The sequence below is a fragment of the Mustela putorius genome, unplaced genomic scaffold (genome assembly GCF_011764305.1).
Source record: "Mustela putorius furo isolate JIRA1106 unplaced genomic scaffold, ASM1176430v1.1 tig00000139_pilon_pilon_pilon, whole genome shotgun sequence".
Lineage (NCBI taxonomy): Eukaryota > Metazoa > Chordata > Mammalia > Carnivora > Mustelidae > Mustela > Mustela putorius.
Genome location: NW_025421293.1, coordinates 13,945,302 through 13,965,184, shown reverse-complemented (window position 1 = coordinate 13,965,184; position 19,883 = coordinate 13,945,302). Strand labels below are relative to the sequence as shown.

Genomic DNA, 19,883 nt, shown 5'->3' with positions numbered 1-19,883 from the left:
CCCAGGTCCATCCTCAGGAAGCTGCCAGACGGCTGGCCATGACCACAGCCTGGAGCAGAGAGGACAGCTGGAGGGCCGGGCGCTGCCTTGTGCCATGCCACAGGTTCTTGTTGGGACCTGCATGGGCGAGAAGCTGTATCCTCCTTACTCACCACCCTGACGTCATGGGGAAACTGAGGCAGTCGTGGCCCAGGGCTAAAACCCTGGTCTAATTCACCAGAGGCTGTCCACATCTCTGACCGCCAGGAAGGGGGGAGGCAGAGAATGCACAGCTTTACCAACTGTCATAAACAGGTTTAATGGTTTTTCGTGCTTACGTAAAAATCTTGGAATGTAGGCCGTTTGTGAACAATTCCAGTTTACTGGGTATAGTAATCACTGACCCCCACAGCCTCATAAAGTGCTCCGCACAGCAAACTGCATCCCCGAGGGGGGACAGAAGCAGCCCAGCACCAGTCCATGCGGCCCCATGCACACCCACATCAGAGCCTGCGTCTTCTGCTCCTGCCACACATCTGCAGGCCACAGCAAGTGAGCGAGGTCCAGGCTGGAAGGTCCTGGGCAGGGTTCCACTCCAGCCTTGCCAGAGTACAGAGCAGGGCTCTGGCCGGTGCCATCGGACTGTGCGGGCCATGGACGACAAGGCCATCCCACCCTCCTGGGCAGCCTAGGCCTCCCAGGACATCACTGAGCACAACAGCCCAGGCACAGGGGCACATGGAGGCTGTGTGCGGGACCAAAGGTGGCCTCTACCGTCCCCAGCTGAGGGCACCAGGAGGACGTGACTCCCCCACCCCACCCCCAGCAAGTCTTATCTGTTGATCTCTCTGCAGGACCTGGGGGAGGGAGGGGTTGGGTCAGAAACACCCCTCCAGCCAAGAGCAGCAGGCCAGAGTGGCTCCCAGCTTCCACGGCAAGAACACAGTGGTCCGCAAGTCCTCTTCAGAAAGCACACTGCAAGGCTCTGGAGCTGGAAATCTCCTCAGGCCTGGGTGAGGAGGCCCTCCCTGCGCCAGCCCTCCCGCCTTCATGCTGCTGCCCAGCACGTGCGAGGCAGGGCCTGCTCAGGGTGTCTCCATGGTCCTGGGGTGGCCCGTCTCTCGCCAGCCACGGCCAGGGCATGTGCGGGTGAGCAACAGCTGGTAGGGACAGAACAGGAGACTTAAGGCTCCTGCTTTATGGCTCAAGTGTACACAAGGCCGTGGGAGCAGCCCTCAGGACCGCACAGACCCACTCACAGCACCTGAGAACCCATTTCTACAGTGGGGGTCAGAACGCAAGCAACCACCCAGAAACAGGCCAGTAACCAAAGCAGCTCCTGATGTGCTGGGCTCTGCAGGCACGCTGCCCTGCTCTCTCAGAGCCCAGGAAGGCACAAGCCACCCTCACAAGGCCACAGGCTGGGTAGGGCACAACTGGCTTACCACCACCACCCCCTACACCCCCACAGCTGCTCTGCCAGCACAGGCAGAACCCATGTGTGGGGTGGGCCCGAGTCCCCACCTGACACGGTTGTCCGGCCAGACCAAAAGGACACGTTCCCCCAGACTGCAGTATGCACAGTGCCCTCGGGGAAACCCACATGCCTGCGGGTACAGAAGTCACCCTCAGTCCCCATGCCGTGTGAAGACACACAGGCAGACGAGACCCAAGAGAAGCCCTGCACGTCTGCACGCACCCCCAGAAGGCGTGAATCTCAGGAATCCTGCCGTGAGGTCAGAACCACCAGCCCCACTCGGGGGCAAAGACAGTGAGCTCAGAGGGCTGCAGACCTTGGAGGATGCACCCTGCCTGCGGACACAGAAGGGATTCCTAACAGGAAACACCCAGGACCTCGACACGCAGGAACCCCAGACTCCTGAACAGATGCCCTCTGGGCCTGTGCGTGCAGAGGGAGGCTAGAAGCAAGGGTCTGAGCTCCCAGAGCAAATGAGGTCAGTTTAAAGCAGGTCAGCCATGGCAACATGGCCCCCTCCTGCCGAGGCCAGCTAGGACACTGCCCCCACCCGCCGGCCTTCCTGTGCCCTTCCAGCCTCCAGGCTCAAGGTGCGGTCTGCAAAGAGAGGGGCATCCAGGCAGCTGAGAGAACAGAGCCATTGCTGCACTGGGACAAACAGATGCAACAGTTCACCTTGTCTCCAACACTGCAAACCGCTGGGCACACACGCATTAGAGAATGAGTATACACGCAGGTAGAGGAGACACAGGACACTTTCCCCAGAGACTAAGCCACGGCCCCCACAGCACTCCCCCAGGCTTGTCTCCTAGAAATTAACACCGTCTGTGTGCCCAGCGCCCCCCCGAATCCCCACCCCACACACACTCACACTGCCATGCCCACACCTTCCCAAGACATCCTGCTGGCCTCCAGGGATGTGCCCGATACAGCCACCTCTCATTCGACATACGGACAGTCCTGCCCTCTGTGGGGCCAGCTCATCCAGACCCTCCCAACTGCTCTAAGCCCCTGGGGGACCCTGCACATGGCCCCCCAGCACATGGAAACTATCCCGCTGCCCTGCCCTCTGGGGATCGGAGAAAACCATTCCAGGGACCCTCAGCTTCTCCCAGCCAGACTCACAGGCACAGTGTGGAAGGTGGGGGCAGGGGGTGGTCAGGGGCAGTTGAGCAGATTTCTGTGGCCTCCGCCCTACTTTCCAACCCCACCCCCACCCGGCCCGGACATCAGCCCAACACCGGGGACCCTGCGGTGGGCAGGGGCAGCCGCTGTCTGAAGGGAATTAAAAAGAGGGACACACCATTTAGAAAGAGGTTTTAGTGAGGCCGCTGGAGCTCCTGCTCCAGGCCTCTGGCACTAGTGAGAAGACCTGCCGTCCTGCAGGGGCCCCGGCGGGAGCAGGGAGCTGCTGGGTCCTGCGAAGAGGCAACTGAGCTTGGGCTGCAGGTCGTTCCACACCTTGCTCATCTGGAGGACGAGAGGGAGCACAGCGGGATGAGAAAGGCCACGAGCTGGCTACACGCCCCAGCAGACGGCTCTCCGTAAAACCCCCGAGGAGCTCCAGCATGGCCCATGTGGTGCCCCGTGCCACCTCCCCCAGCACCGCCAGACCAGGGGGCCACTGGCCCTTCCCTCGCCATCTCTGCCCCTTCCTCCACTAGGGACGCTGAAACTGGAGGGAACCACACGCCCTGCACGCGGGCCAGAAGGTGGGGCCTGCCACCTTGACCACTCTGCCAGCACTGGCCCCCCAGGGTGATGGGTCGCACATGAGGGCTTCGCCAGAGGAACACACAACAAACGTGGGTGTGGGAGTCAGATGTGCAGCAGCCACCAGCTCACACTCCGGTATCTGGGTTGAGGAGCGGCTACCGGCAGCCCAGGGAGGAGGGAGGCTCGGAGCCCACTCCCCTGTGTGGACCTCCCCCAGAGGGGACAAGCCCCTTCCTCTCTGGCCGCTGCATCAGGACCCTCGCCCATGGACAGGGACACAGCAGTCCCAGACGCTTGCAGCCAATCGCCCTCCGCATCCCACGCCCATCTTGGAGGCGCACAGTACACACCATGTTTTGGAATGGAAACTTGCCACAGAGGGTAAAAAGCACAGCCGAGTCATGGGGCCAGGCAGGCAGCCGCATACCTTGCCAAGTCTCCAGACATGCAGAGCACCTGTTCCAAGCAATTCAGGAGCCGCCACCCAGAGGACGTGAACCGGGGTCTGTACCAACCCCTTGCCCTCTCTGCCTGATGCGTCCCATCTCTTGTCTCAATTCTGGGGATGCTGTGCTTTACCCGACTCCAAAATTCCTCCAGGAGAGGAGGAATGCTGCTTCCTTCATGGTCTCACGCTGCACCTCCCCCCAACCCCATGAGTCAAGGGGACAACTCTGCCACTGCTGTTCAGGGTACGTGTAAGACAGCAGCTGTGACCAGGGCTTGTTTCCAGGTCCTGTGCTCCCCAGCTCGTGACCCTTCCCTGGCAGTTCACGAGGCCAGCAAGTGCCAGGCTCCCAGGCAGAGCCCAGGCAGGCGCGGGGAGACCCACCTCCTTGTGCCCTTGGATCTGCGAGTTGACAAAGGCCCCGAGGATGTGGGAGGTGAGAGGCAGGTACGCATGGACCAGCTGCGTCTCCTGGTGCAGGCAGTACAGGGAGAAGTAGCTCCGCAGCTCCATTGTCTGGATGGCGTTCTCCTGCTGCACACACAAGCTACCCTTGCTCCCGGCCCCGCGGACACAAGGAGCACTGCACCAACACGCCACCAACCCCGCCCCGAGCCCGCCACCACCACCCCTTCCCCGCAGCACCGCCGAGGCAAACTCCAAGCCACTTGCCCCAACCAGGCATCCTGGAGGCACTGCTCAGGACACTGCGGGGCCACCTGCCCACCCCAGCGCCCCCCGGCCCCAGCTATATCGCCGGTTATGGCGGCCCCAGGCAGAAGCACTCTGAAAGCCCGGAGCCAGGCCCCAAAGTACCGCTCCAGGGTCCAGCCAGGCTGGGCATGCAGCAGCCCCGTCAGGCCTGCTCACAGGCCACCCCATCCCCATGCGAGAACCACCTCAACGATGCGGGACTCCAGCTGCTCCACCGACTCGGGCTCACGGCTCTGCACAGCAGCGCTCAGCATCTGCCTCTTCATCAGGCTGTACTTGTGCAGGGCACGCTGGTGCTTATGCAGCACGCCCTTCTCGTGCCGCTCGCACAGGTCCTGGGGGGAGGGGCAGCTGCGCTCAACCACCGGCCAGAAGGGCCCCGGAGCCACCCTCCCTCCATGAGAGGCAGCGTGGAAAGGGGAACTACGGGAGGAGACACACGCTCCAAAGTCCGCACTGTTCATGCATGAGCCCCTTCCTCTTCGGAAACCGCTCACACCATGCCCACTTGCTCCACGCTCAGCATGTGTTCGTGGAACAGAGCCGCTCAGGTGACAGGCCCAGGGTCAAACCAGGATGGGCTGCAGCACACATCAGCACCACAAACTAAAAACCCACAAAAAAAGGTCCTGTCCACAAGGGAAAATGGACAGGGACAATGGAAGGTGGACCGCCGACTTCCCCGCTGCCCAGTGACAGGAAGCCCATGTCCCTCCAGTAACAGAAAGGCCCGTCTCCAAAAGATACACTGGCATTTCCCAGGGACCCTGAAATAGCCCCAGTCAGGAGTCCTGTGGGAAACACTGGCCACAGAATGACAGTGCTGTGATCTCAAGGTGATCTGACTACCATCCATCTTAATGGAGAGATCCCTTCTGGAACCTTCCTCAAAGTACTGGGCACGAATATATACCCTCAGCACGAAGGATTCTCTGCTTCACAGACACTCTAGCCCATCACCAACACCGCCCCAGTCCAGAAGCCAGCTCTGCACAGAGCCAGAGTCGGACTGCCCAGAACCTCTGCCCGAGGAAGAGACAAGCTCCCTCAGCACCAGACCAGCCCCTCAGTTATGTGGTGGGAGCTACAACAGTCACACACACACACGTCCGCAAGCACACACGCTCACATGCCTACATGTACACATGTGCCTGAGCAGTCACATGCACATGCATATGCACGTGTGTGCATGGACGTGTGTGTATCCCCAGGTGCACCCATGCTCATACACATGCACGTGTGCACACAGATGCCTACATATGCGTACACGTGCACACGGTCACGTGCATGCATATACACTCATGCATATGCATGTGCACACAAACATACCCATACTCACACCTATACACACTCATACATAAACACAAATGTATACACGTTCACACAAGCACATACATACACACTCGTGCACACCCTCATACACACACACAAATAAGCACACACACACAGCTCATGCACATGGATACATCCACACATACAGGCATACGTATATGCTCACACGCATGCGTGCACACACAGCTGCCACTCTCAGACCAAGGGAAGCCAGAGAATTGTCTGCACACCTGCAGGGGCCACAGCCCAGAGCACCTACAGAACCTGCCAAGGGGCAGTAACACTGGCCAGACTGCCTACGGCCCATCTTCCCTCCACAGCCCTGGGTTCGTGGTCCTTCATCCTCAGGAGTCACACCCATGAGAGACCATGAGAGACCAGACTCACTTTATACGACTGGAGCAAATCCAAGAAGAGGTTCAATTTCTCCACCACGTCATTCTCTTCCTGTTTGCCCTAGAAAACAAGGGTGGGTGACCACGCCGAGCACCACAGGACCCACAGACCCATCCGTAGGCCTGAGCTGGCTCTCCCCACCCCCAGCAGCCACCAGCCAGCTCTGCAGAAGAGCCCCCTTCCCATATGACAGACCCCCAACACAAGGCAGGGAAGCCACAGAGCCCTGCAGCTAGATGAAAACTACGGCCTCAGTTCCCAAGACCACCTGCCCACTTGTGCTCACTGTTTGACACCCAAGTACAGTTGGCGCTGGGTTGGCTTCCTGGGAACCCTCCCTACTAACACTGTGCTCACAGCCACATGTCCTGAAGGGCTCTAGCACAGCTCATGGCCCTCAGCCACCAGCACTTGCCAAGCACCTCACCCGGGTGTTTGCTGAGCACCTTGCCTGGGTGTTTTGCTGAAACCTCCTAGTCATTCACCAAGTGCCTCTCTCAGGTGTATGGTGAGAACCTCACCTCTCCGAGGTACAGTGTGGGCTCCTCAGAGAAATGAGCCCCTTTCACAACCTCTAGGGCTCCAGCAATGGCATGAAAAGCTCATCTCAGAAACCACACATCAGACCGTGTGTCTAGAGGGTACAGCCAAAAGACAGAGAATGGGGAAAATGAGGAGGGCAAGTCTGACCAGGTTACAAGCACTGCCCTAGGAGCCAGGGGCTCCTGCCCAGGTTCTGCCACCAAGTCAGGGGAACCAGGACTCACACCTGCTGAGCTCAGAGGTTCCAGGCCACTCATTCCCTCACCTAAAGCCAAGACTAGCCAATAAAAGTCACAGGAAAATAACAGGCATGTTCCAGGTTTTTTAAACTCAGAAAGGAAAACACCAAAGGTCCACAGGCACCCTGCTCCCTCCTGACTGGGTGGAGGGGCACAGGAAGATGGAGGTTCCCCGGCCTAGCAGCTGAGGGGCCATTCCTGCTCACATCACTGGCTAGGTCCCAATTCTTGTCCAACGCCACACAAGACCCCAAACCACCATCCCATCAAAGTGGAAAAATACAGCCCACTGGGAGTCTCCATTGTCCCACGGGGGGACAACCTGGGGCCCCTAACAGGTCTGGGAAGAATAAAACTAGGCTATGTGGAAACAGAGTTAGGAAAACCAGCCCTCGGATGTCCATCCTCATGCAGTGAGAGTGAACAGTGCTGAGTGAGTCCTGAGCCGTGCTGGGTGAAAAGTCCTGACGGTTGTTTGATCCAGTTTCACATTAAAAACTGTATTAATTTCACTCCAACATGAAAACCACGAGGAATAGTCAGGAAGTGGCACTTCCTCAGACATCACATTTCAAAGCAGCATCCCAGAGCTATCAGAGAATCTCAGAGCTTGGGGGCAGGGGGAGGGAGAGAGGTTCAAATCTATGAACTTGAACCACATCAGAAGCCTGAACCCTCTCTCCCTCTTCAAAGGCAGAAACACAGCATCCAAATCTCAGCTGGAAAACACTGGAGATGACAGAGTTAGAGGAGTTTCTGTTCTGCGTGATGCCCAGGGATTCACGGCACACCCCTACGCGTTCCCCCACCCCCGCATGAGGCTACCCACTGAACTGGGAGCTATGTGGGCCCAGGACCTAGGTCCTAGCAACAGGACAGCTTCCATTTTAGATTTTAAAGTGAGCTTTGAGTAAAGTCCAGCAGGCTCCATTAAAAAGTGTCTGAATGACCTCTTCCACCCTTGCATCTCCCAGACAGGGAAACAGGCACAGGGAGCAACGGAACCCGAGCACAGGCCCAGCACAGGACAGTGGCCGAGCGCGGAGCAGGCCTCCTCTCTCCGCAGCCGCACCTCCAACAGCACGGCGCCAGTCCTCCCACGGTGCACATGTGGGCCTCTGGCAGGCCTGGACAGGGACCGGGCCCAACATCAATTCTAAGAAATGCCAACAACACCCTGCGCTCAGTTTCTAACGGAAACACACAGGCACCAGAACCACAAAGAAAACCCAGGACTTTCCATACCAGCAATGAGATCAAATCTCCTTTTTGGCACTCAGAGACGTCCTGGGCCTGAGGGCCTCACCTCGAGCCTGAGAATCACCCAGCTTCACAGTCGGAGGGTCTGCTGCTGTCCCTATGTCCTCTGGCCCTCTACTAAGGAGCTTCAAGCGTCACACAAGCAGCAAGGCCCTTCACAAGTACACTGTTTTCTTCTATTTGAAACCATCTACTACCAGCCTAAAGTCCATCTCCCCAAGAACCAGGCTGCCAACGCTCACCCTCAGAGTCACCTAGCGATTTTACAGCATAAACGCACGCAGATGAGCCTCTCCGTCTGTCAGTAACCTCCGGACCTTTGCGTCGATCCCCGAGGACCACATGGCCCCTGCAAGTGTGGCGGAAGCATTTCCGGAGGCTAATTGGGTCTCTAGCGGGAATGCAGGGGGGCTCTCTTGGGCTACTAGAGCTTACTAACTGTCCTGGTTAAGTTATCGAAGAACCGAATACTTGCTGACTAGCACAGCCAAGTGGAAACCATCTGGTCCACACAGAAGCATCCAGGGAAGTCCTAGATTATGTTTTCAAGGACAGCTTACAACTTCTCATCTCAGCAAAGTCAACTCTCAAAGGGCTAGAACCCAGTCAGTCTTTGTCACGGGCAACCCTCTTCAGAGTGTCAAGGGCTCATGGGGAGGCCCTCAGAACAGGTGGTGACGTGCGGTTCCTACCGAGGCCAGCACCCACTCGCTCTGGACTCAGGACTCCGAAGTCTGCATAGGAAGCCATGCCGGCATCCATTCCCAAGGCAAGGGCTGTTGGAACAGGCGCCAAGGAGAAAAAGTTCACTCACCTGCTGGGCAGCTTTGTCAGCAAGCAGGGCAAATTCCACGGACAGGCCTTTCAGCGCCTGTTTAAGGGACCCCCATGTGCTGCTATTCAGAGAGGCCCAGGATGGCAGTGGGGTCGTGTCAGACCCCAAAGCACTAAGGAAACAAGAAAGAGAGGAGACAAGACACTCAAGGACTGGGAGCCGAGCTGGCCTTTCAGCCTGACGTGTCATCCCAGGGCACCCTCTACTCCATGAAAAGGGGTCCCCAGGGCCACCTGAGCATCTGCCAGAAAGGCAGGACCTCAGCCGCCACCCCACCCCAGGCCTCCTGAACCAGTCCTGGTCAGCAAGCCCCCCAACCCACCCAGGGGACAGGTGTGCACACGAGGGTTTGGGAGGCGGAGGTGTGTAGACTGAGAAGGAGGGCACGGTCCTGGCTGCCTGTCCCACCACCCCTCCACCCAGAGGAGCATGAACAGTCTGGTGTCCTTTTCCAGTCTAGTCCTGACAGCAGAGAAGACCTATATAGCACAGGCTTGTGTGTTCAGGGATCCACGCTTCCCTACCTAAATTCCCCCATTTTTTTTTTTTCTGCTAAATTCCATAATCCATTTCCCCAACCCCCTCCTTCACCTTCTAAAAGTGAAACAGGTCAGAACCGGCAGGGCTATGGTAAAACACCTTCTGCCCCGTGCGCTGCAGATCCCTCCCCCGACTGCCCTGCAGAACTGGATGGGGCACCTGCCTCAGCTCCTTCCCGAATATGAGAAGGTCAGCAGCATTGTCGATGGCCCTGGACGCGATCCGCTCCGCCCGATCTCGAAGCTTGTGGAAGCTGTTGTAGATGTTCCGAATGAGTTCCCGGCTGACAGCAAACTGAGTCTGGATGTCGGCCGGGAGGAAGTCCTGGCAGGGAGGACAGCAAGGCTGTGGATTACAGGCTGTGAGGGGCCTTCCGGAGACGACGCCCTTCAAGAGAGGGACAAAGCCCTCCAACGGAGCAGCTCGTCAGCCCAGACACTAGGCCATGTGGGGGCCTCCTAGGGCCTCCCTCGTTGTCAAAAAAAAAAAACAGAAAGTATCATCACGCATACACCACAAACACCAAGCTGAGTGACCCCAGGAGATGGCGATACTGGCATAAACCGAAAGTGGATCCAACCGGAGGTCCTGCCAGAATGTGCTCCAATGATAAACTTCAAGCTCGAAGTGGCGTGGATGAATCCTGACTTTAGGGGCCCCACTCTTCCCTCAAGGGGCACTTTTTACTAGCTTTATGGTTAACTACTCATTAGCGTTAATAATGTTAACTACATAATGCTTAGAAAACAGAAACCTTAGTAAACGAAAAAAGATAAGAGTCCACATTTCTGCGTGGAGAAGCAGTTTAAGAAGGAAAAAGCTACCCAGTAGCCACCTTAATTCTTTTTAGAGACAAACAGATTTGCCAGATTTTACAATAAACTAACGCAACAATCCCACAACCCCTGGAATCGAAGCCTGGTGACCCGGCAGGAGTCCACCTGGATCACAAAAAGCCTCAGAAGTGGCAGGAGAGCTGGCGGACTCTGAGGCCAGACCGCATTCAGCCCCATCCGGGTCGGCTGCTCGGCGGGTCTGGGATCCTGGCAGCCTCTCGGGGCCGTCTCCCCATCTGTGAGATGGGCAGGTCACGTGCTGTGCGTTGGAGCAGGTGAAAGGAGAGTCGAAGAGAAAACCCGGCGGCGGGCCTCAGCACCATCCCCGGCACGTGGTGGAAGCAAGAGAGCATGACCAGGTCAAGTGGTCACTGCCAGGACTGGATGGTATGCATCACGACAAGAGAAGTACCTTGGCCCGGGGAGCCAGCTTACAGTTCATGAATTCATCTCCAACACACTGAGCTGATTCCTTTAACTTGTTCTGCACATCCTGCAAAGGAAAACAGAAACAGGCCGTATCTACCAGCTGCAGAACGGTCTGTGTGAGACCAAGGAGGCCAGCAGGAGGCAGGACACAGGCCCTCCGCAAGAGGGCTGTTACATAGGCATCCCCAGAAGACCTCGTCACTGTCTTCCCGGATTTCTTCCCATTGACCTTAACCTTAGGTGGCCTTCCACAGACAGGAAAGCCTGGCATAACCACACCAGCACCACGAAACCTCTGGCTCCAGAGGGGAGCTCTCTCTCCAGAAACATAGGAACTCCCGTCTGCAGAGCAGGGATGCCCCCCATTCCACAGCACCAGGTCCTGGTAGGTCCCGCCACATGGGGCACAGGACGAGAGCTGAGGTCTCCTTCCTTTGGACAGACCCACAGGACGCAGCCCCACAGAGCCCCGGGAGGGCTGATGGGCTTCACACAAGTCTCCTCAGCAAAGCCACAGCCAAGACCAGGACCCACAAAGAGCCACGGGAAATACAGGCAGAGAGCCTCATCTGCAGCTTTTTACGGGTCAGGGAATTTTAGAATTTCAGAGAAGCCTGGAGGATCGTCTGTCCTAATCTCTCATTTTACCAGAGGAAATGGAGTCAGGGAGCTCTTAGGAACACCCTATCTGTGTGAGGAAAGGGTCAGAGGGGCCTCACACCCCCAGCACAGGGATGCTGCCTGGCTCTGTGCCCAGTGCATGTGGCTCCCAAGTCCCCCCACATTCCTCTCTGACAATAACGATTCCTGCGTGAAAGGAACCTGTCTGCCCGGGGTTCCAAGGCCCATACTAAGCTCAAGAGCAGACAGTCACAGCAAGCATTCACGGAATGTCTGCTTCACGTCCCAGAAAAGGGATGATGGTGACAGGTACCCCTAGGCAAGCAGCAGGAAAGCCTTCTCGAGGAGGTCCCAGGCCCCTCTGTCTCACGGGGTGTGTCTGCCTCTGTGGCTCCTCAACATCCAGCATCTTTCCCCAGTGGGAGAGGGTGGGACTGAGCCCCGCCCAGAAGGGGTTGCAGACAGCAGGGCCCTGGACTACTCCTGGCGGCTTTCCATACTGGGAAAGTACGCAAGAAGGGGCAAGAAGGGGTTCCCTTGGACAGAAGATGCCCCCGCTTATGCCCCAGGTACAGCGACCTTGCTGGAGCCCCTCCACCACCCTTGCTCCAACCCCAGCCAGCGAGCAGGCTGCTCTTGGGACAGGGCAGGGACTTCCTCCCCACTGGAAGGAAGGGCTCTGCCTTGCTTCCCGAGGCTAACGAACACAGCTGCTTGGTTTCTAACAGAAATTAACATCCATGTGGAGACGGTTTCCCAGGACGTGGTCTATCCTGCAGCTCTGTGAAAAGGACTCAGCTCAGTCTTCCAATGTCACGTCATCAAGGTGGCCTTATTTGCTTTCTGGGACACTGAGACTCATTGCAACCTGGGGTCTCCAGCACTTCCATAACCCTTACAAGCAAAGCCTTCGGTAAACAAGCCTCAGCGCCCACAGCGACGGTGCTCCTAATCTCCAAATCCTGCCAGGTCAAAGCCAAGAATGCCTCCTGACCCCACCTTCCCGTTATCCGGGAAGAAAGGAAATCTCACTCGGGGTCGTCACGTGTGCCGGACTCCATCAGGGCACCCACGCGAGGACAGGAAGACAAGCAAACTGAGTGTCGGGAAGCTCAGGCCCCACCCAGGACAGCGAAGTACTCACAGGACCACTAAAGGACAGGAACAGCCTGAGGGCCACGTCCTCGGAGAACGGAGGGTGCCGAGCCACCAGATTGATGAAGCGCCTCAGCGCCCTCCGCCGGGCCTCGATGAACTCCCGGTCCGCTGCAGGCAGAGAGCACGGGCTCAGCAACGGGCTGGGTGGCCGCCCCATCCCAGCCCCCCGCAAACACCCCAGTAGGGAAAGCCGCCAGGAGCAGCAGAGGTCCTGCTGTCCGCACCCACAGTGCTCCCCACTGTGCAGACCGCCAACTGGCAAGATGGGTTCGGCTGCACCTGCCTGCTGGCCTGCACCAGCCTTCCCAGCACCATGGCCTCTGGCGCCCCGAGGTGTGGCACCCCGGCCTTCCTGGCACCCCGGCCTTACCTCCCAGCACTCTTTTGGGCGGCAGGGCCGGCACCATGCGGTAGGGGAACTTCTGCAGCAGCATCTCATGGAAAACCACGAAGTCGTTGTACCGTCTGTACACGGAGGACTTGAAGCGCTGCAAGACCAGGGCTCTGTGCTTGGACTGGACACCAGAAACCGCCCCCACGCGCCCCCGCCCCCGCCACCAACCAGAGCCACAGGAGCGCTGTGGCTCGATATCCCCCACCCCGAATCTCACCAGACTCTACCGAAGACAAGTCCCGTCCCCCCGGCAGTGCTCACACAGCTGCCAACACTGCCCGGAGTGATCACTCTGCCCACCCACCCATGACCGGGCTCTCCTGAGGACCGCACACTTCTCACAGGGGTCTGCCCCAGCACAGCCGCCCCACCCCCACCCTTACAAGGCAGCACATGCAAACAATGCCTTCTTCACTTCGTCCTTGGGGCACCCTCCCATACAGGGTCACACGGAGCAGGCACGACAGGCATGACAGCCTCCTCGGAGAGCGCTGGCTGTCACGGCAGACTAGACACTGCCCAGGAAGGCCAGACACACAGACGTCGCATCCCAGACAGACCCGCGGGCTCCATGACAGCCAGCCCCCGCACAGCAGAGGAGCCCACCCCGGCTCCAGGTCAGAGTGCACATGACACACACGCACGAGCCACGGTCTGCAGGCTGTCTTGCTTGTAATTGATGCGGCTCAGCGACAGACACCTGTCTGATCCTGATGGCTGGGTGCTCCAGGGAATCAGAGCTGTGCACACAGGAGGGGAGGGCCAGTCACCAGGGCTTCAGGGCAGAGGGATGGACAGTGGGACACAAGGACTTTCAGGGCCGTGAACACTGGGGGACACCATCGGGTAACACTGGTCATCAGCATCCAGACCCACAGAATGCACACCCACCCAGAGGGACCATGGTACCAAGTGTAGTCTCTGGGTGACGATGACATGTCCGTGTGTGGCTGACTGTGACAGATGCCCTGTTTGCGGGACACAGATCATGGGGCAGCCCATGGAGGAACGGGGCTCAGGACAGAACATGTGGCCCTGCCACTGCCAGAACAGCATGTCTTAGAAGGTGGCCCGCACACAGCTGCCTCCTTGAGAAAATGTGTATCATGGGACAACAGGCTTCCTGAAAGAACAGGAAAGGGCCAGCTGCTGGAGCCACACAGGGGAGGGTAGCCCCGACACCCAGAGCCACCGCACCTGCAACAAGGCCTGGAGGGAGGAGACGTGCCCGCGCCCAGGGGAGCAGCACCCACATGCACCCTAGAACAAAGCTGATTCACAGACTTCAGCCTCTGTAGCTTGAAAACACCTTGACACACACACCCTGTGACTGCAGACTCCCACAGCACACACACACACGGCCATTCGGTTTGGAAAACATGTTTCCTCCCCGGGATGACACGGACCCTTCCAACTGAAGCCCCACAGCGGCCCAACACTGTCATGCCAGCACAGCCCCACTCCACCTGTCCTGGGGCGTCCCGTGCTAACACAGTGGGACTCCACAAGCCCAACGATGCTGTCAGCTCATCGATGACTTAATCCTCGGTTTCTGAACAAAAACTACCCCAGTATCTGATCTAACAGCACCAGGATATAGAAAGAGAATGGAGGGAAGCTTGGGGGGTTCAGTCGGTTGAGCGTCTGCCTTCAGCTCAGGTCATGATCCCAGGGTTCTGGGATTGAGTCCTGCGTCGGGCTCCCTGCTCAGCAAGGAACCCGCTTCTCTCTCTGCCTGCCGTTCACTCCTGCTCTCTCTCACTCTCTGCTAAATAAATAAATAAAATCTTTAAAAGAAAGAGAGAGAGAGAGAAAGAGAGAAAGAAAGTTAGTTAGCACCGCGGATGCCATCCTGTCACTGCACAGACGCGCGGCCAGGTGCCCAGCACCTCCCTGGAGGAGGAAGCGCTCCTCCGAGCAGCTTCCCAGACACAGGGCCAGGGAGGGCAGGCTGAGCGAGGTGGGGGTGTGGCTGAGCCAGATGGAGACACGGGGACACCCCAGCTGTGCAAACATCAGTCAGGCGGCTTGGCTCTCCGTGCCTGGTGTCGGCTGTTCCCTCTAAGACCAACACACAGACTCCCTCGAGGCCCATCCCCCCAGCGCCACCCCCCACCCAGCCTCCTCTCCCAGCAGGCACATGCCGCCTGCCCCTCACCTGGCTGGAGACCTCGTATTCCACATGCTTCAGGAAGAGGCCCTTCTTCCCAGGAATGAGCTCCACCTGCACAGTGTCCCTGGCCAGCAGCTCCTGCAGGGTGCAGGACAGCAGCAGCGGGTTCCCCTGTGGCATCTGCATCCGACTGGGGTGCGGGTCCCTCCGCTGGCTGACTTGGGGCGTGGGCGAGTCTGGACAAGAGATGGTAAATGGCCAATAAAAACAGCTGCTCGGAAAAGTGGAGGCTGCCCCCGGCCGGCCCTCCCACCACCATGTGCTCCCTCAGCACCCGGACCGTCACCATGTCACCCCCCTTCATTCAGGCCATGGAGCTTCTGCTCCTAAGAGTCACCACCATGAGGCATCCAGCCGACCAGGAGTCAGCAAATACACCCATGGATCCAAGACCAGTCAGACTGAGTTTTCAACTTGGACAGGAAAAAAGTGAGCTCTTTACAAGTTTCATGGAAAAGAGTCCGCCATTTCTCTACAGCCCGGAAAGAGGTTAAAACTGAAGAGCGAGCCGTACAATTTCTCCGTCCCACCGTTTCTACAGTGAACACCTATGACTCCGTGTGCCAATTCCATGCAGGCAAAAAAACCCCATGCTTGCTTAGAGCTAAGATTCCCAATCTCACAAGTCTAAGAATCACTCCGCTTCCCTCCAGGCAGGAGCCGCCCACCCCTCACAGAGCAGCTAGAGGCGGAGCAGAGAGCTCACAGGCTAACAAACACGGAAGTCATGTTAAAAAGCCAGTTTGGTTTTTAGTACAGAGAATTCTTAAGAAACAAAGTTCTTTTGGGTTAAAAAACAGAGTAAAGTTAAGGTACCCCACAGAGGGGGAGGGGGTCCTCCTCTAACCAACACTGCTACTAGTAACCGCAACAAAATGTAGATTTCTTTCCTCTTTTTTCCAAATTCTCCACAACTTGGTTGTATCATTTTTCATGATTTCCTTCTTAAAACAACACTTCAAAGTAAGAGTATGGCTTGTATTCTAAACAGAATTAAAGATAAGATTATCTTCATCCGTTAAATTACTCAGCATTTTAGAATTGAAAATGTAGTTGCCTTTAATTGACCTTAAAGATTAAAGAAAGAAAATAAACTATGGCCTTAATGCTTACTCGAGAACCCCAAGGGCCTCATAAAAACTCCACACACAAGCTCAGTATTATGTGCCCTAAAGCAGAAAGCTCCCCCTGCCCCCCTAGTGTAGGCACATACCCCAGGGTGAAAACCTCCCGCCGGGCGCAAGGAGAAAACAGAAGCAATTCTAGTTGTATTTCCAGCTCTCCTTCCACAACGTGACACTCCTGTGACAGCAATACACCCCACCTGATGCAGGACAGCCATGCACATAACTTCCTAAATGTGTATTGTGTGCATGTGCACGCATATGTGTGCATAAGCATGTAAAGGAGTGTGGTATGTGTGTGCATATGTGAACGTGTGTATGCACGTGTCTGAGTGTGTGTGTGTGTGTGTTCATGAGTGTGACTGTGTGTATATATGGAGGTGCTACATGTATATAGTGTATGTGCGAGTGTATACAAGTGTGAGGTATGTGGGTATGTATATACGCGGCTGTGTACATGTGTGTGTGCATGAGCATTTAAGTAGATGAGTACATGGGGTGTGTACGTGTATAAGTGTGAATATGCAAGTGTGTCTGTGCAGACAAGCATGGTTGTGTGTATGTCATGCGTGTGTACATGTGTGTGTACATGTGTGTATATATTAAAAGTCCCCAATATCTTAATGGCCAAAATGTGGAGACCACAGCTCCAGAAGGTTCTCCCATCCTAAGAACCCAGCCCCTTTCCGTGTAAAAATATTTTGCTGGCCTTAAACTGTTTATCCACTCTCTTCAGGGACCACATGTCCTCTCAGTCAAGGAGCCAACAAGTGTTTCTTAAGTGCCCACTCGACAACAGTAACGAACACTGCAGGCTCACTGAGCTCACTAATACGCATTCCGTACACGGCTATGAACGGTTCCCAAGGCTGGGCACAGTCCGCGAGGATCCAAACTCCAGGGCAAATGGGAATCCCACTGTGACCTAACTTTAACAGCACCCTGATCATGAGAAAGGGGGCCCAAACGCCGCACCCGAGCACAAGCTCCAGGAAATACATCCCTGCTGCTGGGGGGTGGGGGGGGCGCGGGGTGGTTTTGGCATGCAGAAGGGCCTCAAAGAAAGTTTGCCAAATGACTGACTGCCGCTATTTACTGCATTTTCAGGAATGAAAAGCAGCATGTCTGGGAAAAACAAAGTTTTGTGTAATCAGAGCACAGAATATGTGGACAGACAGGAAAAACGAAGTCAAAAGGTACCAGGGGAAGAACATTTTTATCAGAGAAGAGATATGCAAATACCTATATCTGAAAGGAAACTTGTATCTGGAATACATAAAGAACTCTGATGACACAGTAAAAATAAAAGACAGATACACAACCCAATTTAAAAATGGGCCAAGGATTTGCATAAACATTCCTCCCAAGGTATACCAGTGGCCACTAAACACATAAAAAGATGCTCCAATATCCCAGACCGTCATGGAAATGCAAATCACAGCCATGGTAAGATACCACCCACTGTGGCAGCTCTCATCTAAAAGAAAAGAAAGACAAGGACTGGGACACCTGGGTGGCTCAGTTGGTTAAGCAGCTGCCTTCGGCTCGGGTCATGATCCCAGCGTCCTGGGATGGAGTCCCACATCAGGCTCCTTGCTCCGCAGGGAGCCTGCTTCTCCTTCTGACTCTGCCTGCCACTCTGCCTGTGCTCGCTCTTGCTCTCTCTCTCTCTGACAAATAAATAAATAAAATCTTAAAAAAAAAAAAAAAGAAAGACAAGGACTAGTGAGCACTGGCCAGGATGCGGAAAGTGAGCACTGGCCACACATGCTGGTGGAAGCCGTCTTCCCAGCACGTCCACACAGGTACAGCGTGTACACAGGTACACATACAGCGTGAGAGGCAGAGCCCCCATGTGAGCCCGCAGTCCCACCGGCAGGAATACCCCCGAGGGGTGAACGCGGATGTCCACACAGACACCTGCAAACAAAGGTCCACAGGATCCAGAGAGCAGAGAAACCCAATTGGCCACCAACTGTCCAGGAATAAACTGAAGTGGGTGGCTTATCCGAACGGACTACTAGTCTGCTGTACGAAGGGATGCAGAACAGACTCACGCTACAAGACAGACGGACCTAAAAACACAATGGTGGAAGAAGCCAAACAAAAGAACCACGTATGGGATGAGTCCGTGCAAAGTACAGAAACAAAGCGGACGGGCGCCCGCCTGGGGGTAGGGAGCAGTGATGGGAGAACTGGGAAGTGAGGACTGGAAAATAAGGGGTTTCTTTGGGGGTTGATAAGATGCTCCCAAGTTGTTCCCAGCAAGGGTGGGAACATAAACACGCCAACACCACTATGTTGACAGACGGCGTGACGGCAGTGTACGGAACTCAAACAAGAACGAGGAACGCCTTACGCGTAGAAGGGGGGCGACTCCAGTAAGTGGCAGAAGTAAGAACCTCCGAAAATCCTTCCCTCGAGAAAAGCAAAAATGGTCAGAACTCGCAGAACACAGGAAACTGAAGATGTGTGGCAAGCCAGGGTGTAGTATCGCTGTGATGATTACTTAAGTCCAAACAAGGCCATGCTGGGGGCCCCCGGGTGGCTCAGTTGGGTAACCATTTATCTGCCTTCTGATGGGGTCATGATCGCAGGCTCCTGGGATCGAGCCCCACATTGGGCTCCCTGCCCAGCAGGGAGCCTGCTTCTCCCCCTGCCTCTGCCCTTCCCCCAGCTCATGCTTGCATTCTCTCCCTCGAGAAAATAAATAAAATCTTTCATAAAAGAAAAAAAAAAAAATGAGGCCACACTGGAATAGGGCAGGCCCTCACTCCAATGTGACTAGAGTCCTCATAAGATGAGGGAGGACCACAGGAGGCCTCAGAGACCCCCAACACACAAGGGTGGGCACATGACAGCAGAGGCAGAGACTGAAGCCACGTGGCCACAAACCAAGAAGGTTGAGGGTGGCCCATGGCAGCCAGATGCTGGAAGGGGCAGGAAGTACTCTCCGCTGTGGGCTGGGAGCGCACGCAGCCCTGCCCACACCCGGATCTCAGACTTCCTACCTCCAGGGCCGTGAGACATTTCTGCTGCTTCAAGCCACCTATTTTGTGCTTTGTCACGACTGCCACACGACACTCACAACAGACTTTACGGGAATTAGTTCAGAGAGGTCGTTAAAAAAAGTCAGCGATATGCAGCAACACCTTGGGGAGAAGGAAAATCTGATTTCCAGAGTTGCCACATTATATTATTTAAACCGTCCAGTTAACAACAAAAGTTTGTAAGACATGCAAAGAAATGAGACAGGATGGCCAAACACAAGGAAAAAACCTCCACCAGAAACTGTCCTCGAGGAGGACGAGGCACTGAACTCATTTGACAGAAACTGTAGGTCAGCTATTAGAAATAGGTTCCAAGAACTAATGGGAACCATCTCTAAAGAGCCAAGGGAAAGTAGGAGAACCATGTCTCAGCAACAGAAAATACGGATTTAAAAAGTTGTGCAAGAGAGGCAGATAGAAATTCTGGATTGGAGAAGCTCAATAAAGGAAATGAAAAATTCACTAGAGGGATGCAACCGCAGATCCGACAGGGCAGAGGGGAAGACAGACCAACAGAGATTGTTTAGTCCAGAGGACAGAAAGGAGAACGAATGAGGAAGATGGACAGACCCTCAGAGACCTGTCAAACACACCAACATCACCATCATCAGGAGCCCCA

At 55.9% G+C, this 19,883-nt stretch overlaps 1 protein-coding gene across 5 annotated transcripts in view; it reads right to left on the bottom strand.

Annotated features, from left to right (window-relative positions):
• Positions 1–279: 279 nt before the first annotated feature.
• SNX8 (sorting nexin 8) overlaps positions 280–19,883 on the bottom strand; it is a 38,983-nt gene continuing 19,379 nt past the window's right edge. For 2 of the 5 annotated variants that reach the window (XM_013047754.2, XM_013047758.2), the window contains exons 2-10: positions 15,076–15,266; positions 12,894–13,011; positions 12,510–12,631; positions 10,728–10,808; positions 9,643–9,803; positions 8,919–9,051; positions 6,054–6,122; positions 4,520–4,669; positions 280–4,154 (exon numbers count right to left, since the gene is read on the bottom strand). In XM_013047754.2, the coding sequence (XP_012903208.1) occupies positions 3,795–4,154; positions 4,520–4,669; positions 6,054–6,122; positions 8,919–9,051; positions 9,643–9,803; positions 10,728–10,808; positions 12,510–12,631; positions 12,894–13,011; positions 15,076–15,266 (1,385 nt within the window). In that variant the 3' untranslated portion in view covers positions 280–3,794. The remainder of the gene's footprint in view (positions 4,155–4,519; positions 4,670–6,053; positions 6,123–8,918; positions 9,052–9,642; positions 9,804–10,727; positions 10,809–12,509; positions 12,632–12,893; positions 13,012–15,075; positions 15,267–19,883) is intronic. The other 3 variants (XR_006605285.1, XM_004776345.3, XM_013047755.2) reach the window with 3 other exon arrangements.